We start from the raw sequence: 26,164 nt of genomic DNA on the forward strand, positions 1-26,164 counted from the left end.
CTGTCAACAAGTTGTACTGTGTTGGACACAAACCACACGGATCCCAGTGAAAAAAAACACTGGGCTGAGAATGCCAAGTGCCTTCAACACATGACAAGAGCAATTTAGCATGATCTTAGACTTGGCACTCTCCGGGGGCGAAACAGGGTGTGAGCCCACACTTGAATTAGAGACTAACAGAGATTAATTTAATACTAGGGAGTTTTTTAATGCCCCTCACTTTCAAGTATACAGCGATTTATTGGATAAGGCTGCCAGCATCTATAAAAATCATATTTAAGACGTAAAAACAAATATTTTCCCTTGGCCTATATAATTATCTTGCATTTTCAGATGCCAGACTCTCCCTCAGTGGCCTAAGATAACATTTTGGATCGAAGATGGCACAGACGGATGGCACAGGAAGAAATAATTCTGTCAACTTGGGTCTATTCAGTGTGAAGATGCCCAATTTAGGTGTACATTTTGTTCCTTAAGGAAAACACTGTTTATGTTCAGTTCCCGTCAACATATTTACAACATGTTCGACTTATTAAAACTGCCGCTTCAGCAGATAACTGTGCCGTTACACATGCTGAGAGGTCTTGATGGAGTTTTAGTTTTACTCAACCAATAATACCTGGTAGGTTATTAGCAACATTATAACACACATACAAAGAAAAAAACAACAGACCTGTCTATCATAGTCATACCTCAAAAATACTGCATCATTTGCAAACGGCAATGATGTACATGTGTATTTGCATATCCAGTAAGGGAGTGAGGTCCGATCACTTGTGTTTACTGGAGACACGGTGTGAACGGACGTTCCTGGAGTCCACTTGTAATTGGATCCCCCGAGTCTGATCTTTATACCAGGTATGAAAAGAGCCGATGTGAGTATTCTGAAATTAGTCTTTAAACCTAAACACAGCTTGGTCGAAGTGCATTTTTCAGACCCCAAGTATGGCTTGTCCTCAACTGTTCTCACGCGCGGAATGCGCCTTTAGCATTGCTACATCCGCTCTCATACACCAGTTGCTTCAATTGTATTGGATTTGGCTGCAATGCTGTTTACCCCTGAGACTCCAAAAGTGTTTTGTGGACTCAAACACTTCACCAACCCCTCCATCAGCATAGGGTTGAGTTGATAATAAGGGAATTTAAATTTTTCAGTGAACTATCCCTGTAAATACATATTGCGACCAAGTCTCTTGCTGTCCCTGCACCCTGTTTGAGAATTTCAGGACCGGTCGCCTTTGAATCTCACTGTCTTTTCATGTTGATGTTGATGTTCATCTTTTATGCATATGGCACTTCGCTTTTAACCTGAAATATTTGTATTCTTCCAGTTTTACATCTGTTGTGTGTCAACACTCACTCCTGCTGCATTGTCACATGGGTTCACTCACGGACATTTTTCTGGACATATCACCAGGGGATTGGCAGGAAATGTTCCGGGAAATGTCGTGACTTCACTGCATGTGAACATTATTACAATGTCAAAGTTTTATTCTGTGATTTACCAGTTTTTGTTACTAAACTAATTCATTTGTTATTTACTTTGTTTTGGAGAGAAGGGACTCGCTGATATTTCGGCTACTGATAAAAACCTCCTTCAATGAAGGAATCCTATTCTTAAAATAGACTGGCAATGATATTTTTCAACAATAAAGACAACTCCTGTGGCTACTGCTTTCACCGAGCTTGACATTGTATCCACAATTGGTAAAACTTGTAAACAGTTACTTCTTTTACAAAATTTGGAAACAGTTAAAATATTTTCTTTTATAAAACGTCCAAACGTTTCTTACTGAGCTTATTTCATAATTTTCTTCATGTTCCTTATTCAACCAATCTCAAAATATATGTCTGATCAGAAAACGTGTAATTTGAGTAAATTAATCGATAGGCTGAAAGTATATTTCAGTTAAAAGGCTTATTGTTTTATAATATGTATGTTCACCAAGTGTGCTATTTTGACTTTTCTCACCGGATTAGACACACTGCTATTTCTAAACCCTAAAGCTAATCCACTATATTTTTAATGTGCAGTTTTTAACGTTAATATTGAATCGAATCTTAATATCTTATGGTAATAAGATTATAAATTGCTTCCCTCACGAATATGTTCTCGTCAAAAACAGAATGTATCAGTGGTTTATTTATTGGAGTGATTTATAGGTGACAGGTCTTATCATACGCCAAGTTTAGGCTTAATTATTTGACACAGGTTTAGCCAGTGAGTTGTGACACAATAATTGGATTAAAAGGTCCAAATTGAGCCACAGAGTATTGTGGAGGGCCGTGACATCTACCCCCTGTGGCTAAAGCCCTAAGAAAGATGTTCCATCCATAGAGAATAATCCAGAGGGCATGGTGATGGATTTTTTACATTTTAGTTCATTTCATCAAATGTTAAATCTCAGCTCTCAAATAGCAGAGATTGCAACTATATTTCCTTTTTTTAAGTATCAAATCTGTACATTTTTTGCAGGGCTTTATCCCATTCATGACAGAAACACATAGATTTGTTTTGGCACACCCAGACTTGAGCAGAGCGTATAAAATCAATTCAGTGAAGAGGCTGTACAGACTCTCATGTCTACACACAAACATACACACAGTGCAACACATGGACATTGCTTTTTGGCTCAGTGCTCTCCCGCTCTCTCTCCCTCTATGTTGGACCGATGCTTTCTCTACAGCATTCAAGCACTTGTTAAAGCAAAGTCAGAACATTGAGTACAACACAGGATGATCCTCTGTGGTTTCCTGTTATTGGCCATATCTGTTAGTTGTAGCAATGCAAGCAGCGCGTCTCCAGGGAAGGCACTGTAACTGGCTTTGTGTCAGTCCACTACTGTGGTCCAGACAAAAAATTTCTCAGCAACTATCCAATCAATTACAATGCAATTTAATAAACACATTCAATGTCTCCAGAGGATGAATCCTAGTGAATTGCATGTCCCTATGACTTTTTTTAATCTATTTTTAAACTACTACTTTTTGACCTGTACATTGTTTCAAAAAAAATAAATGCAAGACCAATGAATTACAATCAGCCTCAGTCGAGTCGGATTTTGAGCTGGACACCATTGTTTCTTATACTCTACACATGTTAACTTTTTTATTTTGAAAAGGGGTTAAATAGATACTTTGATATCTTTTTGAGTTGCACTGCTGACTTTACTTATAAGCCCTCTTTTTTATTTATTTTTATCACGTTGGACTTGCTAGTTTAAACCTACAGTTTTGCACTTTAATATTTGAGCCTTTGTTTACATTTTGTTTTGTGCTGCATTAACATAGCAGTCAGGCCTCTTATTTCAGAAACAATGAACCGTAACAGTTTGGTTACCAATACAAGATAAGCCTACTACTTCTTTGCTTTCAGCCAGCTACTCAAACAGACAAGCAACAAAATAACAAACAAACAAAATACACAGGCAAGTGTCGGCCTACTTTGAAATAAATTAAACACAGAACTTTGTAGGGCTATTTGAGTCCTCCTCATATTTGTGGAAAATGTATGAAATAAGAAGTACCCTATTTTTAAATAAATAAAACCAAATAGCTGCAGCCTAATAGTGTAACGGACTAGGTTTATGTTTATGTTTGGTTTTGACTTATGTTCAGTAAAACACTGTGTTGAAGGAGCGTTCTGATGTCCGACGGTCAGTGAAGGTGACGTATGTTCAGTAAAACACTGTGTTGAAGGAGCGTTCTGATGTCCGAGGGTCAGTGAATGGGTCTGGGTGGGACATGTGACTGTTTGGACAGTCACATGTCCCCAATAGGATGGTCGCTTGGGGATCGGGGCCATGTCTGTGATCGGGGCTCAATGAGGAAGTGAAGTGTTGTTGATGTGCGTGAGTGACGGATTTTTTTTTTTTTTTAAATAAAAAAAACAATCGACGCTTAGCCTGGCGGGGGGGGGGGGGAAGCCTGGCGGCCCGCCAGGCTTATACAGCACTGGGGGAAACCCTGGGTTCAACAATAACCAAATCTACTAAAGAACAGTCCCTTTACAATCTTTCAATCTGGGATGAAGTTCCATATTTAATGTGAACATGAAATGGTTTTCAGTGTTTTGAATCTATTTAAAGAAACATGAAAATACATACAAATGTACACACAAAATAAAAACAATATGCATATAATTATAATTATAAGAAAATTAGGAAAACTAGAATGGCCCTCATTTAAGTGCATACCAAGGCACAACATTCTAATTTTGAAACATTTCAATTAGCTAGATCCATATTTTACTTGGATCTGCACTAAACTCATAAATATCAGTCACCTAAAAATGTCAGATTTTTTCTTCAAGACCCTTACGTTATTATCTTACTGTCTCTTAAATAACTGATCGATGAGCTGTTAAATGTTACTGTGGTAGCCTGCATGAGTCATAGAGTTTCTTCGGGTGATTTGGACTACCATGTTTGAGTGGATTTTCATTTGGTGGAGCAGTGTTGACTTTAAAGTAGTCCACAATCACTTGTACCATAACAGGATTGTTGGACACAAATTGCAAATGTAAGCAGTTGTAGCACCGGCACGCCGACGTGCCTTAACCTTGTTTAAAATACACACAATATGTACTTAAAGCAGTATAAGTCTACCTAGTTACTTCACCTGGGAGACACCCACAAGAAGCTCAGCTCCTCTTTCATTGGCCAGCGAATAGCACCGCTGGAGCAGCTGAGGTTAAATACTGAGCTGGAGGACATCTGTAATTACTGAGGGAGTGTTTCTCATTCACTCTTGTCCTAACACACAGGAGTCTGTCGTGTTCCTGTGCTTTCTTTCTGAGCAACACTTATCTTTAGGGGGAAACAAAAGCAGCTTCTTTATTTTAATAAAGGATTTCAGATTTGGTCACAGTATCATCACCACCCACCAATGAAACCAGAAGGGAAGAGTCCTCAGACTGCTTTCACTGGCATTGGCCTACTTGCCGGAGCTCTACATTTAGTTTATTCCCACCTCTGATCTCTCCTCCCTGCCTCTCCTCGTTCTCAGTGGAGTGCCACTGATATCCTGTGTCACAGTGCTGACACAGCACTTTCTCAGTGTCTCCTCAGTTACAGCTTACTCCTGCCTTGGGGCACTGACTGCCTCTTTGGACAATGCCCATCCTTGTCTGCATCGCCCCCTTGTTCCGGGAATCCCAGCATTTTGTGGTAACCAGTGGTGGATCAGGATGATGAGGTCACTGTCTCAGTTTAGCATGTCCTTGCCATAGTTTAAAACAATGGAAGCTTTCTCCACTGGGCTGATGTGGACTGCCACAGAAACAGACAGGCAGACAGATGCACAGACTTACATATAGTCGAGGAGACAGGTTAAGGCAAGTCAAAGACATCCTGCAGTTGCCAACTCTGTGTAATGGGTATTAATAGTTACAGTATTCACAGTGCCTATTTATCTTCTCACCCACTCAGTACACAATGTAATGGGTCTATATTCAGATTTTTAGGTGACCCGCTACGCATTGGCTTGCAGCAAGGCAAGGGCAACCAGTGCTGAACTGTAGTTCGATATTAACGTTGGTATTGCAGCTATGTCATAAGGCAGCATGCTGTTTGTCTACTCATAGTTTGACGGTTTGCCAGGAGTATTTCACTTTCAGAATGAGAGGAAAAAGGAATCACTTTCATTTTGAATGGCGGAAGGGCTGCACAGTGTCATTCCAAATCTTTTTATCTTGTGAATACTATTTTTCAGCATCTTAATATCCTTCTTATTGAATCTCTCCATGTTAAAGAAACGTTTTCTCAAGCTGCAGATTTAAGGCCTTTCGATCCACGGCCACACGAAGAAAATGGCACGAAATAGCAAATAATTCTGAGGTGAATTTCGACATGCCTGACTATTCACTTTAAGGGTGATGCAATTTTTCAAATAAAAAAAAAGTCCTTTCAGGAAGAAATATATGGAATCTACCTTAAGTGATCTGATGCTCCAATTTTATTTAATTTAAAGAAAAAAACAAATACACGTGTGCACCTAATAATGATGACGAGCGGAGAGCTTGGTGAGTTTCACTTTTTGGTCCAGGAGCTTAAACAGTTCCACAGTCACTTCAGGACATATCTCAGGACGTCTGTCAGGCAGTTTGTAGAACTGCTTCAACAAATGGCACCAACATCATAATGTTTTCTTTAGTATTTAATTGGTTTAATTTGTTTGGTATATTCGGTTGATAAATGTTCTACAACAGTTGTTGGGTCACCTGTTGCTTTCTGCTAACTTCAAGTCCACTACATCATATCTTTTTAAAGACAAACATAACTGGGATCAATGGCTAACAACAAGGGCTCTGGTTGTTAGATGTTTCGCAAGCAAAACTTTGGAAAAATGCCCTATCGAAATTGAAAGCAAGTATTGACTTGAAGAAAATATCACTCAAAAAACAATACAAAAAGGGTTGACGTTAATCTCTTTTTATTCAACCTAACAAGTACAGTCAGAGTCATTCAAAGTCCAAACACTGCACTAGACTCATTAAACCGGGTATGTTTTGCTCAGATTTTCCTACCGTAGGTTGGCATCTGTAACTCAGGAGGACGAGCATCATCAGATTAATCAAAAGGTCATGGCTCTTTTAGTAAACATGTCAAAATTTCCCTAACCCTAACTCTATATCAAACATGATAATATACTGAACCCCTAACTGCCCCCAATGAGTGTAGTTACAGAGGTGCTCTGTGTCTATGTAGAACATGAATTTGACCTGTACTGTAAAGCTCTTTGGTGGTTAACAGATGTGGTTAAAAAAGAGCTGTAAATGCAATCCCTGTGCCGTTAACTCTGCTGTTCTATTATAAAGCTCTTGTACCTTTCAGCAATCTGTTATATTATTAAACTTGTCATGTTTCCTGTTGTTGAAATTTTCAAAGAGTTCTACACAATAATTATTAGCATTTTTTTTCTTGCGAAACAGTGGACAAGAGGAAAAACGTCTGTTTGGAAGAATTTACAAGGGTCATGTCCAGTTGGTTCTGCTCTTCATATGAAACAGCTGGTTGCATATAATGGTAGTTCTGCCTATAAATGTACAAAGTGCTCTCTAGCCTCAGTTGGTTGCTAAGGTTCTTATTGTGGTGGCTCAAATTGAATTTTGTGGAAGGCATAGTCAGCATGCACATAGGTATCCAAGGGACACCAACAAATCAGGCGAATACTTTGGGTCAACATGGTTATGATTATAACATAAGCCAGTGTAGAAATCAGTCTAAACTGTTCCATTGTTTAGCACTATGATACATATTGTTTTTTTTTGTGTCATGCTACACCCTTATCAAAAGTGTTTTACTATCAGTCAATGAGGCAGCAGTGGTCAGAGAGCTTTCAGCTAGAAGAGAGATCAGGTTCAGTAATTTTCCATATCAGTTTAAATCCCTCTGTGGCAACCGGACATCCTCCAGCACAACCCTTTCCTTGTGTTCTGCTTATGGGAAGTGCCAGTTGTCAGTATTAGGCCAATAACTTGTTTTATTCCAGACTGTCAGTTTTCCCCAACCATGTTCTCACTAAATGTCCAGACTGCTCCTTATAGCTCAGTGTCCTACCCACTTCCACTTCTTCTGCATTTGCAACATTTCCCGGTGTGTTTTACTGAGTTTTTCAAATTAATCATGTTGTTTGAGGTGAAGTAACAGAAAAGATAGCACAGAATTCAATGGACAGTAAAAACTTTATGGATGTAGCATGAGTGTATATAGTAATAGGGCAAATAGTGCTGCACACAGCTCTGCCATGTATCAACAAGGAAAAACACAGTTATTCCATATTATAAATGTTTGTGGCAGGACAAATCAGAATATGTCGGCCCACCGGGGTCTGGATGATAAATGGAAAAACACTGATGGCAGCTTATCAGTGTGTTTTGTTAGAAGACATTCAAAATCTTGAAATATTAATTTCAGTGTTTGCTCGCAGGCCAGAATCATTTGTTTTTATACCATATCTATCTATTTATGTCCCTGTCTGAAGATTTCTCACCGAATCGGCAACAGACATTGTTGTGGATGCCAAATAAGACTGCTTATCCTGAGTAAAATTTTCTTTTTGTAATTATAATAATGATATTTTGGTTTTGCAGCACTTGGTCCAGTGGGATGCAGGGGACCCTGAATGTTTGCTCCAGCTGGTGAAGGAGCTCATCCAGCAGTACCACTGCTACCAATGTCAGCGTCTGCGCGAGAGCTCCAGGCTCCTCTTTGAGTACGACAGCCTGCTGGAGGATCCCAGCTATGGCCGCAACATGGAGATATATGCCGGACGCAAGAACAGCTGGGTAAGGTCTTCCAAAAACCAAGAGTCACCTTTTTTAACCTTGGGAACGCTAGTCTGTCATTTCTTTAGTTTTGAGTTTGATTGTCAGAGATAAAGATGTAATGGAATGATAAGAGTAAGGTTTTACTACTGGTCATGCTCCTGTGCCTTTTTTTAAACCCTTGTGCATAAATTACACACAGTTTTCTGTCTGGAAATCTCTGGATGTTTGCTGAAATTTTCCATAGGAAAAAGTATGTGATAAGACTTCCTGTTTGATTGAGCAAAATAACTGGAGCCAGATGAGTCAGAATAATGTATTTTTGGTTTGATTTTGACCAACCACAGTTCTACCCCATGGTACATGAATTTCAGAGCCTTTGTGCTGTCCTCTGTTTGCGTGTGTGAAGACAAATACCTGAGGACACAGTGACAGTATCTCATAAACAGGACATAACCCAGTTTTCTTCAACTACAAAATGCACATTCAGAGACAATTGTATGTATTGGAAAGTCATACATCAAATTCACGTTTCTCATTCAAAATAGAAAGCATACTGATTTTTACCTTTGAGCTCCCCATTTCAAAACTCCATCATTGCTTTAGTAGAACAGATAATTGTACGATTCACGAAGATTTGTCTGGTAAAGTTGGTGTTAACTGATGCAGTAAGGTTGTTGCAACATCCAGTCTCTGTGAAGATGATTGTGGTTGTAATTGTGGTTGAAAAAAGCTCAGTACTTTAGGAAAAGTTATGATATTCTTCAAAGATTTTGGAAATTGTCTGTGTTGCAAAGGGCGTGTAAGGTACCATCTGTCTTTATGATTGCCTCAAATTTATGGTCATTATTTGAGGATTGCAATACGTGTGTTGAATGTATGTATGTATGTATGTGTTGAGTGGTATATTTTGTTAAAATAGGAAAAGAGTGACAATTAAATTACTTATATTCCCCAAAGCAAAGTATTGTTTGGTGCTGTTCACAAAACTCAGCAGGATTCTTGTTGATGATAATGTTAAGGGAAAAGTACATTTTTTTGATGCGTCTCAAATAAATATTATTATATAGAAGTATTATGTTTTTTCATGAACTGTATATTGTACACCTTACCTCTGCTTCTTGTTCTCCAGACAGGAGAGTTTTCAGCCCGTTTCCTTCTTAAACTCCCGGTGGACTTCAGCAACATTCCCGTCTATCTCCTGAAGGTAACTTTATCAGAACAATACCCATTTTTACCCATTGTCAAGCTCCACACATTTTCCACATTATGTACCCATGTAAGTGCACACTGCAGACAGGGCACCAGACTTGTTCGTCACTAGTTGGATTTTGCCATGACTTGGATCCTTCTGATATGAGATATCATGAGTGTTCATTTGTTTACATGTATGTGTGTCCATGTGTTTTGTATGTGTGCAATGATAACAGCTTATTTAAATGGACAGTGTGTGTGTGTTTGTGTGTGTGTGTGTGTGTTTGTGTGTGTGTGTGTGTGTGTGCGTGTGCGTGTGCGTGTGCGTGTGCGTGTGTGTGTTTAGACTCCAGTCTTGGGGGCTGTGAGTTGACTAATCAGCAAGCCGTCACTCTCGATCTGCTCTGAGCCCCGTGGTGTCTGGAGGCAGCTTAGCCCAAACTCTCTCTCTCTCTCTCTCTCTCTCACTCTCTCTCACTCTCTCTCTCTCATATCAGTGATTGCCTTCTCTCAATCTCTCCTCTATCTCCAGTTCTCTCTTCACTCTGTGCCCCCCACACACACCCTCACCCACCCACCCAGCCCGTGCTCACGCTGGAGGCTCTGGCTCTCTGGCCTTTTCCAGCCTGGCCTCTGTTTCTGTTTGTGAGGAGAAATGATGGTAAACATAAGGGAAACAGCAGTCATCATCAGCCTCACATCAGGCTTTGTCCCCATGTCTCTCTGACCAGGAGCACTGAGACTCGTTACTCTCTCTCTCAGCAGTCTTTGAGTGTACCCATCCAAAAGTCCTATTTCAGAGCCACACTTTTGGTCCTGATGGATTTTTTTTACCAGTGTGTGTTATTGCAGGAAAGTTTCTAGACTCATTCCTGGTGGGAAGCAGTAGTGTGACATTTTATTTCAAACAAGTACGCTGTCACTGTGTCACTTGCTGAGAGTTTCTATGCAAAGGCTTTCAAAAGCAAGGGAGAAACACTGACACCTTGAACCAGGGGATGGTGGTGGCTGTATAGCCACTGACACAATGTTATTTCAGAAGAACTCTGTAATATTTAGTGATTTTATCACAATATCTTGGACATGAATGTGCATTCCTGTCACCCTATTCATACCATGCACACACACACATTCACTCTCTTGCAGCACTGTGCTGTCTTTGGCAGATACGGTATACATAGTATCACCATGGGAGACTTAGACATAGGAAGAGTATCGTCTTGCAGAGAGTAAAGTAATGAACATGAGCCCACACCTTGTCCACCTCCGCATTAGGAATGGGATTATGCAGCGTATAGGCTGGACTCTGAGAACACACATGTGCTGTATGCCAAGCCGATGACCTGAATTTTCCGTTTGACACTTGTCGTACAATTAGTTCCGTCAGTGTTGAGTGTTTTCGTGCATTTCTTCACTGCAAGTAATTCTGTAGATGTTGTAATGTAGAGCAATTGAGGTGCCGTTAATTAACTCACTACGGTACTCTCTGATTGAACTGGCAGATCTTCTACATGTTTTTCACTGTAAATGAACATTCCAAAAGTCTAATTCAACTGGATTCTAATGGATTTACTTAAATCATTCAATTTGTTACTGTTGGTATTGCAGGGAAAATTATCTTCCTTTGAAGAGTAGGCCTTTATATAGAGCAAATGGGATTTTCAAGAGCTATGAGATATTAGGGAGAAGAAATGTCCATTAAAAAAGGCTTTTGTGTTTATTATACACAATTATTAGAAAAATGTGAATGCCTTGGAGCTTCAACTGTTGCCATGGGGAGCAACCTTTAAATCTATATTTGAATGATGTAGGATATGTTTTATCATATAGTTATTACCACAGAAATCACAACTCAGAATAAAATAACTTTTCTGAGGTTGGCCATCTTAGTTCACTGACTGAGCTCTCCTTCATGTGCATCTGGTGGTCACTACCTAGATCGGTCTGCTAATGTTTCTACACCTTCTTTGTCATTTTCATGTAAACATGGTTTTAAATGAAAACCACTCATCACTTTGTAAATGTGGCAGTTTTCAGTTTAGATTTGATAAGCAGATTGTTTTTTTCAGCTTTCCATTTGAATGGGACCACTGTGCTAAGTGACGACCATAGAGTTAATATGAAGATGGATGACACTTCACTACTTCCTCCCACTATCCAGAAATCCCAAATATCCCAGATTTGAATGCTGCCATCTTGTGCCAATTACATCATTTGGAGTCAGGGTTTGCCCAGTGGCGATCAGGAGATGGAGTCGTAGTATCAAGGTCACGCATATACATGCACTTGACCAATCACAATGTTAAACCCCATTTTAATAAAATCAAATAAATTTATACCAACTTTAACTTGTAAAAACATGCATATATAGACACGTGTGACAAGAACTACCTTTAAATGACAGAAACCATCTTGGAGAGTATTTAATTTGGTCAATGTCCCATCCATAAACATGGAGGAGGAGGTTTTTATGACCTATGCTGTAGCCAGACACCGAGGCAAATGAAGACACTTTGGCTTCACTTTTAGTGAGCTGTCCTATCATCTAGTTTTAGGTAAGGTTTATGGTGCTGACACATTGGTGTAAAAACTGTATAAACAGTCGAACTTGTCTCAACCTTTGCTGCGAGACAATGCACTGTAATCTGGCAAGCTGCAGTGATAGCTATTAAAATAAACATAGTGGCAGTAACCACTGGTACATGCATTATTTAACACAGGGCTGTTTTTGAATGCATTCCAGCCTATTTAATACCTTGTGGTTTTCTTTCTACAAAAATTTCAAAATGATGATACACTGCAGACAGAGTACAAGCCATCAGCCAGGTACTGTAGGTAGAGGTCAGACTGTTGACCCTCATTTGAATCAAACTCTCATCAATTCCATGGATGTCCTTGCTTGAGGAGGGAGGGTTTGGCACTGAAGCGGAAATCTGTTCAGACATAGGCTACTCTGCGCTGCTCGTGAACGCCGAGATGTTGCTGGTGGGCGCAGGGCTGTGGAGGACGACTGTTACCTGGAGCGAAGCATCCGCGTGGTCTGAGCTCACCACAGTGGACATGTTTACCTTCCCGCATGGACTGGCCAGCCTCGGGGAGGGGGGAGGAACTCTGGCTTACTTATTTATTTATTTTGAAAGGGGCGCAGTCACAGTCAAAATGAAAGAGTAGGAAGGACACTGAGAGCGGAGATGAAGGGAAGATAGCGAAATGCACACAGATGCGTGTTGGCAGTTTTCTTCCTCTTTAAAGGGCATGCAGTTCTCTTGGCCACTGTTTCAGTGATTGTACCTTGACCTCTGGGTTGTCACCACTCTGAAGTTGGTTTCACTCATACCCTCTCGTTTAGCTTTGGCCTTTGACCTCCCACTTCATGGCATATTTGTGAGGTTTTGTACTGAAGTTTGAAGTTCCTTTGTAATGGTTGAGTTAACAGATTTATTCCGAAAGGCAGTATGAGATAAAACCAGCCTTTAATATTCAGGCCTAAATGTATAACGGCATGAAACGTATACTATTAATCCTGAAATATATAAGTTGTTTATCTAACTTGAAGATGCAGAAAATGTTTTTCCTTTAATTATAACCATGACCTTTTGTGGCCATTTGTCTGTCCATCCTTGTCCCGTAGAGCACATATATATATAATTATATATATTTATATGTATGTGTAGCAGCGGCTTGCCTCTAAATGTCTACACTGATCAGAGCGGAGTGACGCCACATTCGTGACTGAGCCCTCTGCTCTCGCTTCACTTGAGCTTTGTTTCCCCCACAAGCACTGACCCATGTCACCAGCTCGAAAAGCTGTGTGTGTGTGTGTGTGTGTGTGTGTGTGTGTGTGTGTGTGTGTGTGTGTGTGTGTGTGTGTGTGTGTGTGTGTGTGTGTGTGTGTGTGTGTGTGTGTGTGTGTGTGTGTGTGTGTGTGTGTGTGTGTGTGTGTGTGCGCGCGCATGTTTGGGGTCCTCAACTGTCATTGATCCAACAACAGGATCTTTCAGGTGACCAAACTTTTGCGAAATCTAACTGATATCTGCTGTGTTCTGTGGCTGATAAATGATGGAGGCACATGGAATAGTTATAGCGCTGTGTGCTCTTGTATCAGATCACTGAGCAATTGCATCAGAGCCGCTGCTAAGACTCTCTGCCGCTGTCTGCACATGATGTGATTGGGGTTCGGATGGGAGAAAAATATCTTGGTAATTATCTTGATCATTTTTTGCCTAATCAGACAGTATTAAATGCGTATTGCAAAAATACAATTGTTAATGTTAAGATTTCTAGATTCCAACTCTTCAAAATGAAGCATTGTATGAGCTGTGAACAGAGCATTTATTTAACTAAGTAAATCATACAATTGTGAAGAGAAATATCCAGTCTTGACATTATAAATCCTCATAAACCCCATGTGAAATGTTTACAGCCGCTTATGTGTCTATTAAAGCTGTAAAAAGCACTTACCGTTCAGTTTGCTGCTGAGGGTTTTTCCTGATTACCCTGTTGCTCCTCCCAGCGGATAGGTCTAATTGCTGATTTTTTAGACTCTAAGCTTGTACATTCTTCATGTTTTGCTGGATCATGATGCTTCACGTCGGCCTGCTGTATTTCCCATCTTCGTTGGCACTCATCAAATATGTGGAAGAACGATCCCAACATTTAAGGAAATGTGCTTTTTGCTTCAGTTGCACAAAGTTAGATGAGAAGATTATTATCGCTGTTGATTCTGTGCGTTAAATCTGAACCTTCCGCTAGCAGCCGTAAGCTTAGCCTAGCAAATAGACTGATTAAAAGAAGCTCTTTAAAACAGGAACTCTGGAAAATTGGGTTTATCTTTCACAAATGAAGAAGGCACATTTTTTTCCTGAGATATTATTAGTTTTTCCAGTTTCGCGTCCGATGCATGTTAGAAAGATCAGCGACAGGCCCACCCACTCAAGGACATTTCCCTTCCCTTTTCTCTCATGGGCTCCCTTGGACATTTCAGTAAGGGTCTGGCAGGAAAAGTTGCGGAAACTGCCACACTGGACATTTGCATCCTCCCATAGAGACAGCTTTTTGAGAATGTCCAGACTCCAGTGCATGTCTAAAAGCAGCTATATAGGGACGTGCTCTGAGCAGTTGTCATGCATCTGGTGGAGACACCAGGAATTTACAGAGCCAAGAAATAATCTGGCACACAACTCCTTATTAAACAGTGAGTTATCGTAGTTGATTTCTTTACAGATTAGACATAAATCACTGGAGATGCTGTTCGATAGATTTTGCTAACATAAAAAAAGAGTAATACTTATCGTTGCCCCCTATTTACAGCCTCTGTTCTAACCTAAGCTAACCACCTACATTCTAAGCCTCGTATATTAGATGTACAGATATGAGAGTGCTATAGATCTTCTCATCTAACTCTCTGTGAGAAAGCAAATGAGAATATTTCCCAAAATCATGAGCTTCTCCTCTAAAGCCACATTTGTATTTTTTACATATTTTAACCTTTTTATATACAAAGCCTCACCACTGCCTGGCAACTGGTATCCTGCATCCCCCCAGGTGATCTTTGCATCCTGCAGAACTGACCTGAGGGTGGGCTGTATTGAGCCCCGGGCGTCCCTGTATCTTAATTTTGTCTGTTCAAGCTGTGCATGCTTTCAACAAGAGCACTTACATCTAATTATTTTTACTCTAATTATTACAAGCATACACACACACAAGAACACACGCACACACACACACACACACACACTTTAACCTTCAAAGCTCCACGGGCAGCTACTGACAGGGGGAGGGTCAGGGTGAAGCGGAGCCTCTGGCTTTCATTCTGTCTTTTAATTTGTGGTGCCAGCGTCAGTGACTCGATTATTTCTGTACCTCCTTTTGAATTCATGTCATGTTTTTTTGTTCTTTCATGCAAATGTCAGTTCCTAAATCAGCATTTAGCAAAAGCTGCATTCCCAGACACTGCTAGTATTTTTCTGATGATTTTAAATTCAAACAAACCTGAGTTAAACTGTAAAACAAAATAGCAGCCACATATGGTCAAATTCATTGTTGTTGTCTGCCAGGTTAAGATCTTTATTATAAATAGATATTTATACTAGATATTCCTTAAACAGGAGATTATGTGGGTTTAAATGACATTTCTTTTTCTTATCAAATCGCCATTTACTGATACATATCAGCTTCAGTAAACATTTCACAAAGGAGGAGAAAACATGAAAATGTCCTCGTAATGATCCTCTGAAAACGTGCTTGTGATGTTCCTTCGGGCCGTGTTTATCAAGCCACAGTCTTCCACCTCAGTTGCAGGAGGGTGAGAGAGCAGCGTTGTTCCCTCTGGAGGCCAGACTTAAGGTATTATAGGGGTTGGCAGCAGAGTGAGGGGCAAGTATATCCTAATCATATTGTCTATCCACAGAACCCATGCCGAAAAAAATCAGCTGTGGTTACGTACAAATATTTGATGAGAATGCATCATTTTAACAGTAGAAGGATTCTGAGTTAAACCCACGGCTAGAGCTCATTGATTTGAAGATAATTACTGGTATTCTTCTGACCAATATTGAGATTACAATTCAAGTTGTGATCTTTAGGCATAATGGCATTCCTGTCTCTTTGTTTAATTGATGTCCTCCACAAAATGAGCTTCATCATAAAATCAATTGAACCAGTTTAAATAAGACTCAGGACCTTTTTCAGTTGTGAACATGACACAGTGATATGATGTAGTTGCCTCCACCAAGGAGATAATGATTTCACTGCTCTGTGTTGGTCTGTCTCCCACTGGAATTACTTAAAAAACTACAGCACTGATTTTCATTCAAATATATGGTGAGCTGGGATATGAGCGAAGAAAGAATTTATACATTTTTTAGCAGATCTGGGTGAATGTGTTATATTAGGGGATCATGGTCGGGTAAAAAAATCAATCTTTCTTTCATTGATCTGATGTTGATTCACTGAATTCTCTCGACCAAGCTTTTAACATGTCTTTTATACTCTATGGTCTTTTCCCATGGATGCATGAAGCTTTAAGCCTGTTAGCCTGACATGAACCAGTCATCTCGCACAATGAGATCTGGCCGAGCAAGAGACATAAAACATGACGGGAGCTGCTCCACTGATGGCACCGCCAAGCCTGAGGGCAAATTTCTTGTTGCATTTTGGATTTAAAATCTGTTAAGACAGTGAGGAGCTGGACAATAGCTAATCTTTGTGCATCCTGTGTAACCTGTGTGGTGCCCTGTGAGAAACCGTCCCCAAAGACGAATAGTTGCTTTCCAAAGCATAATTAATACAATAGAAGCACAGAAAATTGTACTGACACACAAACAGTTTGGTGTGGTGGCATCTGAAACCTGTTTGCTGTTTTGACACAGCATAACAAACTGTGCTCATTTCTCTTCACTGAATAAACACTGTATTTATTCAGTATGTATTTACAAGCTTTTTTAGACAATCACAGCAAAGTGGAAGTTTTCCCTGAGGTATTAGTGAAGTTTAGAGATCTTTACAGAGACTTTACATTGACTGTCTGGTGTCTTGATTTAAACTATTTAGTTGTTCTTTATAATACACTGCAGATAATCTGTCCAGTTAATATATTGGAATAACTGTTTTTGAAATGTAAATAATCAAAAGTATAGCTATTTCTGTTTAAATGTAGGGAGTAAAAGTACAATAATCATTTTTATAACCAAGCAGAATTGGTGTTTTTATTGAAACATCCAATATCCATATTAAATTAGTTCAAATCACAAATCAAATCATAATTACCTTTTAAATAAATTCTGGAAATCTTTGGCCTTAACCAGCCACATACACTGTTTTATTATTATTTATTGTCAAAGCAGAAATTCCAGTGAAATTGAGCACTAGATATGTTATCAATGAAGTATTCAGCTATAAGAAAAACATCGAAAATCGTTAAAATTAATGCTTTAACTGTTCAGTATTGTACCAAGCACCATATCTAGGATAATATCTTTTACTAAACAGTATAAAATTGGTGTGTATACCATTGCTACATAGATTCCTTGGAGACAACCTTCTTTTAACACATTAGATATACCTTCTCTTCACCCATATTGTTTACACTGCTCCCGGGCATGTTACAGTACAAAGTTTAAAATGTCGTTTGAATTATTAACCTCCACTGAAAGCTTTTGCCTCCTCACCCCAGTGTTTTCCCTCTGCACAACTCAAGTTTTGACACCGCCAACAAAAAACGAAAAACATCTCTATAACCTATAGCCCATATAACCATTTATTGTGTTTGTGTTAAATGGGTTATTGAGGGATCAAACCGCATGCGTTACTGAGAGGTCGCCTTTTATTAATTCAGGGGGCTGATTACGTAGGTGTTGCTTATTAAACACAGCTGATTTCACCAACCCACTCTTCACCTCTATTTCTTCATTGGCTGATATTGATATTATGTGTCTCCAAGTGTGGGTTTTATAATAGATCACAAACATTAGCAACACTCAGTCATGGCCAAGTAATGAACTCATTATCTACACAGAAGATGATGGAGCGGTGCACAGTTTACAAATGAAAAATTATATTGATTCATTGAGTTTAGAGCAAATCTGACTAATGATACATTTTTGTCAGAAAATATATTAGCAGGAAAATATATTACTACTATAAGATTTATTAATCTCAAAAACATTGTGCTCAAATTTGAATCTAATCTAATTAATTTTATTGAAGGTGTGCACATTGTTTTCAATCAGATGAAGTATTGTTTTTGATATGATACAAATACAATATAAAACAAGTGTTTTCACTTGCCTGTTGTGGAATAAACAGACGGGTATTTTCTTAACAATCAGTTGATTCATACATTTCTGCACATAAAATAATTGTATTAATTCAGTTATCTCATAAGGTGACTTTTATTCAGGTGTGACTAAATCCCCAACAGTGCTTTATGCTTTGATGGAATTGAATTAAGACTTGAAAATGCAATCTTTTCCAAAAAGAACGATTACAAAATAAAGATCTGTTAAGCATCGCACACGTTGAGTAATATCAGATTTATTTAAATTGTTGTTATTCTAGTGACATTTAGTCTCCAATCCACACGTAGTGGAAAACTCAATTGTGCAATTGAAAGAATTCCCAGAAAATTGTACATGTCCAGTCTAGTGTGATCTTCTGATAGATGTTTTGGTTTTGTTGTCTCACTCAACTTATAATCAGGTTTCAATGAAATAGAACAGAGAAAAGCAACAAATCTTCACATTTGAGGTGTTAAAAGCAGACAATATTCAGCATTTTGCTTTGAATAAATTTAGTTAAAGAATTGTGTAACACAATCGTTGCGGAATCATTTTATGTAAATCAACCAATAGATTAATTAGTCCATTGTATGAGGCACATGTTTTTGAGCAGGGTCCAGTTCACTTCATCAGTGCATAGAATGAAATCATAGATTTTTTTCAAATTATATTAGTTTTTTCTATATGTTTGCCCGGCATATACACAGAGCAAGTTTATTCATTCAGAACAAATATCATAGCTGTCAATCACTCTACATAGCCAGAAAATCACCCATGTATGTATTGTGTTGTCTTCAACAATACGCATCAAATGTTGCTCATTCTAACTTTTACATTAACCTTGGAGTTTCTGTAACTCATTTAAAGATGTCAAGTTAAAATTCTGCTACAGAAATGCCAGAACTTGACAGAAAATGTCCGCATCCTATTAAACCATGGGAAATGGTAAATATAGTTATAATCCTTTATAGGAGCATTTTGAGCCATGATTCTCAGTCTAATCAATCTATGCACCAGACTATCTCTTTAAGAAAAACACTTTATAACCTAAGTCCTCCATGCAAAACCTAGATAAAGAGAGCTGGAGAGTGACACAAAGCCACTTATGTGCCTGCCTACGCTGAATCACCACTGGCAACAGAGCACCTTTTGGGTTTTCCGGGGCCTAGCACTCATGCTTATTTATGTGTTTGTCCAAATGTTCTTGTCCCCTTTTTGTGAGGACATGGTGACCACCACAGCTTTTAAAGAGATAACTCAACAAACCTCATCAGCCAGCAGCAGCTGTGGTTACCTTACCTTTCCGGTTACCACATAATTGTCCCTCCTTTCTCAACCGCTCCTGAGGCCTTCGTTGTTGCGGTTTTCTGTCCAGTTTACGTCCCCCTCTGCATGGCAGTTGAGCATTTGGAGAAGTCGTGGCTGAAGATAGCCTGCTGCGTCACATGCTGAGTCTTTCACAATTTTCTGCACAGACTTGGAATACAACTCTTTAGCCACTACACACACACACGCACAAACACACACGCATGAACACACGTATAGGCATTCTTACACAACCATGCACGTATATTCTTTCCATGTGAACATGGGGTTGTGACAAAGGAGACTGTGTCTTTAACGTCATCAAGTGTGACTACAGCACCCAACATTTAGGATTCATTGAGGCTATAATTAAAATGGCCCTCAGTCGACCATTACAGCTGGCTGTGCTGTCAATAATGTCTGTTGTGTCATTTGCTGTGTCATGACCAGGACAGAGGATTCTTAAGACTTGTGTCTGCTGTGCTCCTTGACAGTCTCACTTATCTGTTGGTTTGACCTGCTGGTTGTGGTTTTTACCACATGGCTGCACATCAGGTCAAATGAGCTGTTGTCAGTGGAGGGAACTGAATAGAATTTGCTGTTTCTGGATGATTCAGCCCAGAACGACTGCTGTGTTACCAATTCTGATGATCCTATGACAACATGAAAAACAAAAAAGATCATCATCTAATTGGGTGCCTTCCATTTATTACCTTTTTTGTCTTTCTATTCTTGGCCTGCCTGCTATTTTGAGAGAAAGCTTGGACCTGTGCGTGACTATTGAGCATTCGGTGCCAAAGCAAGTGGTTGTAATTTGTGGCCTTGCCGTGCCCTTGCACGGTAAACACTGACTAAGAGCTCAGGAATCTTAAGAGCTATAAAATAATTGCAGGTTACTCCCATAATGCCCAGAGTGGTGTGCTGCTCCTTGCCTTAGTTCTGCTTCTTCTGTCTCTTCTCCTTTTTTTCCCGTCTCTTGTTTGCTGTAGCTCCTTGAGTTATACAAAAAAGTGATGCTTTTCTCACACGTGTGTGTGCTCTGGTACATGCTGTTTTCAGACATGAACTCTGGAAAGACTCCTAAAATTGGGGTCCAGACATTTTCTTGAGTTTGGCAAACGCAAAGGACTTTAGGGGCAAACTTTAGCTAGAGTTTGCCTTTCATATAAGACACATTGTACACGTCATTTTCATAACAACAGGACCTTTTTTTTAAACTTTCAGGCGAGGGTTAGCGTCTGGATTACGGATGCGAGATGCAGAACATAACATATAAATTCTGCTCCAGAAAAGAACACAGTGTTTTTGTTCACAGCACATTGAAACTGCTGTCGTCTCTTGTGGTGAAAGGCTCTCGAATCTCATTGTTTTTCCAAGTGGACATCTTTGTCTGGCTCTTTTATTACATCCTTAGATATTTGCAATCTTCCAGCATTGTGTCTGTCGTGTGATAGAAATTAGAAACTAATTTTGTCCGCCTTCTGGAAAATGTCAGGCAAATGTCTGAAAGCGGCTATAATGAAAATGTGGTCGTCCCTGAAATGTCATGTAGGTGTAGCAAATGTGAGTTGTTCTACGTACCTGTTTGGCCTGTTGAAATCATTTCTGTATTTAAATTCTGTTAACTAAATGGTTGTAGATACTTAAAGACCAAGTGGCAACCTAGCGTGACGTCACCCATTGGTGTATGAACTGCCGCTTTAAAGCATATTGATCAGCGTCATCTTAGCAGTTTGGAGCAGTCTATGGTAAAGACATTCAACCTCTCCTCTAGAGGGTCTTCTTCAGTTCTGAATGAGCAGTGGGGGTGTCACTTGTATTAGAACTGCTCCAGCAATCGTTTTAATGCTGAAGTCACACGAGGCCAAGGGTAAATGGTTGGTTAAATCTCCTGGGAAAGAATGAAAGGACCACATTGTAGGTGGAGGATGTGTGGTGCCGTTTACCTTTTCCACTTTGGAGGGATGGATGGCCTTGACAACAAACCAACAGGGGTAAAATGAAATTGTAAATACTTTTAAACAGCCGTTTGTTTCCTCTTCCTTGCAAATTATTTTGGTGGGGTGTGCAGCCAAGATGCCTTTTATCCAGGGACAGTATACTGCCAGCGCTGTCATAAGATCTGTCATGACAGTACAGATTACAACACATGGGCAATCTTCAGCTATATTTTGAATGAATACAGGGTAAACCGATGCATTATAAGATGCATTAGTTTTGTTTTCATAGTGCTTTGTGAAAGTTCTGTTGCTGAGTGATGTGTATCTGTATGGCACTGAGACATGGCATTTAGTAGGAAACCAAGTTGCCCAAAAGACATTGTCAAGTAATTGCCAGTTTGGGCTTCACTAATGCAGTGAATGACTGAAATCTGAAAAGGCCAGCCAATGCTTCCACGCAGATAAACAATTATGTGGCTTTTTAAATGGTGGAAGTATTATGGCTTGGTATGCTCAGAAAGAGAAATTTAAATGTCAGCTGTAATGGCTCTAAAGCAGAAAAGCAAAGTGTTGAAAAATACATTTTCATTCTCATTACATTTATTTTATCTGCATGCATGATGTAATTACAACAAAATTGATATTACGGATTATTTCATTAATTAATCTCTATTCCAAATAGCTTGTTTCTAATTAGTAGTAATGTTAAAGACAGGATAACATAAGATAACATTTTATCGATCCACACACCGGGAAAATTCACTTGTTACAGCAGCAGACAATGAGGTAGACAAGAGAATAAAAATGTATTTAAACATACAAAATATGGGATACGTACATGATATACACCTTTCACTACAGAACTATTGTTTGTATAGAAATGTCATTGAGTAAATGATACCAAATATGGGTAATATTTGCTCCTTGGTGGCTTTTACTCCAATGTGATAGAGAGTGTAGGAAACTCTTGTAAGTTTGCTGACGCAGCAAACTGAAACTCCTCTGTTGCAAGATGCTGTATGTAGTTGCAAAAGAGAAGGATACAGTGGGTTGGTGGGTTGTTGGCTATTATATATAAGCGTTACATCAGTGCTTGGGTTTATTTCAGGGTAAAGATACCAGGGGTCCCTGACCATGGTTTTAATAGGATGGCTGTAATATTCATTTGATGTTAATAGATACTTTGTATGTACTTGATCTACTTGAATTCTTTGATTTAAGTTTTTAACTTTAATTTAATTAAAACCTTATTTTTGATACTTTGTGGTCTTCACTTATACAGCCATTCATTATGTTTATCTTTAATTATCTCTCCATAGAGTAGTTGTTATTGTCAATTGTGGAGGATGCCATTTCTCCATGGGATTCCAACTACCTTCATAGGCACATTGTCTCCACAGGAAACAATGCAGCATTTAATCCAGGGTTATCGTTTCTAATTTTATCTCACTGATATAGCCTCACAGTTAACTGTTCACTGTCTCACAGCCTTTAAACAGAGCGGATAAACTAGTTTCTCTTATCTTTGTATTTCTGATAAACCACCAGTACTTTGTGATCAGGTCTAATACTAAAGAGACCACTACCAAGACAAACTTCGCTGATATTAAATAATCAATTATGACGATCATTAATAAGTAAAGAAACCTTTGACATTTATTTAATTTCATAAAAATAAGGGTGGCATTAGCAAGTTCACCTTGAATTACCCACTGTTATAATGTGATCAGAAAGGAGGACGCTGGGACTTAATGTACCTGTGTTTCATTGACTGTAGTCTGTAATTGAGCCTTCTAGTTGTAGGTCCAGAACTTTGTATCTGATTAGTTTTGCTCTAATTCTCTAAAGGCTTGAGAACACAGCTGTGAGTACCGCCAGGTGGTTTAACATCTGGGTCCCCACAGCTCTCAGCCTTCTGAGAAAAAGTTGGACAGAGCCTGGATGAAGCTGGATGAAGCTGCTCTTGTTAATAGTATCATGCTTTCATCTCACTCGTGTGTCAGACTGTCACGAACAGAGGACAGACAAACTTTGGCTATAGCTCTGAAAATCAAAGGGCACCTGTGCACTGGCGTGTAAGCAATGAATGTTCAGGGGTAATGCAGACAGTTTAATGTTTTTAATCATTAGTGCATGTGACTGATCTCTGAGGCCTCCCAGAAAAAAAAGCACCTGTTGTGGTGGAAAAACATTTGATTCAGATTGCAGCTGCAAATATACTGCTTCCTCAACAGCAGGAAAACATGATCAAAGAAGTAAATACATTGGTTAGTGAAATTAGATCTTTAGAGTGATCATATGAATAGTTCATTTCAGTTTGAAATGTAGGTTTACAATTATCAAATTTGTGGCTTTCATACCCCTGTAAATATTATTGTAAATATTTGAAAAATAATTGCTTTTTAATTCAGAATGTAAGCCGAGATCTACAACCATGATATCTACCAGAAAACACACTCAGTTGGGACATATTTATTATTTTTTACAATTTATTTTAAAGGCTCAATATACAAGCATCAATATTCACAAAGAAAGGCAGTTATGCAACTTTATATATTCAATGCACAATATTCACATTAATATCAATTCATATTTACAGCACCTGTTCAGGGCACAATACTTTGCTTCTCATTTCAACAATATATTCTTCAGAGAATTATCTCTGTTTATTCTGCTGTGAAACACAATGTTTATCTGTCTATTTCACAAACGTATTTCCAACACTTCCTAAAGCACTCTCTTTTTTTTACCTCCTGAATCTATTCATTTGTTCTAACAGGGGTTTGATTGTTATCGGAAGACCGGAAGATGTAAGTCTTCACGCTGTAGTGTCCTGACATTTAGTTAAGTACATAATCTGACTTGTATTCAAGGAAATGCAGTTCCAGTGCCAGCAGCTCCGCCTCTAGTAGCGGACACACTACCAATGTGAACAACAGACAAATAAAATGGGGTGTAATTATTAGCAGTTATGCCACCAATGAGTGTAAGTTGCCGTTTGTGCTTATGATTTCATGTTTTTTTGTTGAGTGGCAAAAAGGACCTGAGGAACACCTCCCCAGGTTGGTGTAAAATTTGCGATGGCACTGCCACCTTGCCATGATTTCAGAGCTTTCAGCAGTCACGCCCTTGCCTTGTAAAGAATACCGATAATTTGTTCACGATTTTAGAAACCCAATGTAAACTTGCCATGTTCTTTGTTTGTTATTTTAAATCTTTTAATATTGGCTTGGTGTTTATAAAAAACAAATTCTGTGAAGTTTTAAACATGTATTTATTACTCCTTTATAGAGTTACGAATGCCCCCACCTAATTGCATCACCCAAAAACTCATCAATTCTCTAACTGACATTAACCCCCCCCCCCCCCCTTTCCACAGTAGCTTTATGGTAAAAATGTGTGAGTAGGTCATGAAAAAGCTAGAAGGTTCCTTGCAGGAAGCAGAGTGCTCCATGAAGAAGGATATAATTTTGTTAATTTGTGATCCATGTTGACCAAACATAACCAAAGCAGTAGGTTATTATATTCAAAGAAAGGGCAAGCAGCCCTTAGTTGTTTCAAAACATTTACAGAATATGAGCCTTGCATTTTACTGGGCCCAGTTAATGTAATTTAACACAGTCCTCTGTAGTTTGAGCCCTGCTCAGAGTTTGGTGTGTAGGGAGGACCCTGGGTGTGGGCCCAAGAAAATGTTATGAGAGAAGAAATTCCTCTTTGCTGGAAATGTCCTGGTTATACTGAAAAATGGATTGTGCCTAGTTTCAAATAGAGGTCTGAATAATGAGACGTTTCAGCCCTGCGATTCTGTTGCGATTCTGTAATAGCATGCAGTAAGCCACACTGTACTAATTACTCACAAAACTAATGAGGTCATTATATATTACAGCGTACTATGACTGCACTATATTCCCTGGAATAGGTATGACAGGGCACGTAGGCTGGTGGATCTACTGCAGCCTATAAATAAAAAACCCTGTGGAAACGAAAAAGTATTTCATCCCTGATCTTGTAAATATCAATTTGTGGTAAGTGATGCCTACTCCCTGAAAAACCCAGGGAGCTAAATCCAAATATTTGAACTTATGACATAGCCCTTCCTTTGTTAAACTCTAGTAGCACCCCTCTGCTGGCTCAACTTGTCTTCAGTCTCTGAGAACGGTGGCACTGGTAATATAGTAAGACAAACCAACCACAAGTTTTTTTTATTATTAGTTGAAAGCTGTGAATCGTGTTAAGCAATTGTTGCCATTGATGTATTCAGTCAAGTCAGAATAATACAAACGTATAACACGAAAACAAAAAGGACAGAAGACTAATAAATATACACAGCAGCACATCACTAACATCACCAAGGAGTGTGAAGACTGTGTGGGCATATGCTGCTGTGCTTGATACACATCTTCCTCATTCTCCTGTTTTGTTGCACTTGTCAGGTCAGGTCTGGGCAGGAAGCTTCAGCAGGAAAGTCGGGCACGACATGAAATAATGTGGCAGGGTCACTATAAGCTGCTGTAGCTAGCTTGTCTAGCAGGCTAACAGTCGCAATCCACAAGTAGAATATTAGATTATTATTACATGCAACTTTATTACTGCCATTTATCACTACCCTAACCCTAACCTACATATATACCTCTTACTCTGCTGCTTATTTATTATCCAGATTGTAGTTACAGAACCAAAAG

At 39.1% G+C, this 26,164-nt stretch overlaps 1 protein-coding gene across 1 annotated transcript in view; it reads left to right on the forward strand.

The window, feature by feature from the left end:
- Window positions 1–26,164, forward strand: part of babam2 (BRISC and BRCA1 A complex member 2) — a 77,343-nt gene that overhangs the window by 15,453 nt on the left and 35,726 nt on the right. The window contains exons 5-6 of the mRNA XM_061082822.1: window positions 8,093–8,287; window positions 9,399–9,473. Coding sequence (XP_060938805.1) covers window positions 8,093–8,287; window positions 9,399–9,473 — 270 coding nt within the window. The remainder of the gene's footprint in view (window positions 1–8,092; window positions 8,288–9,398; window positions 9,474–26,164) is intronic.

This window comes from Limanda limanda, chromosome 12 (genome assembly GCF_963576545.1).
Source record: "Limanda limanda chromosome 12, fLimLim1.1, whole genome shotgun sequence".
In the NCBI taxonomy this organism is placed as follows: Eukaryota; Metazoa; Chordata; class Actinopteri; order Pleuronectiformes; family Pleuronectidae; genus Limanda; species Limanda limanda.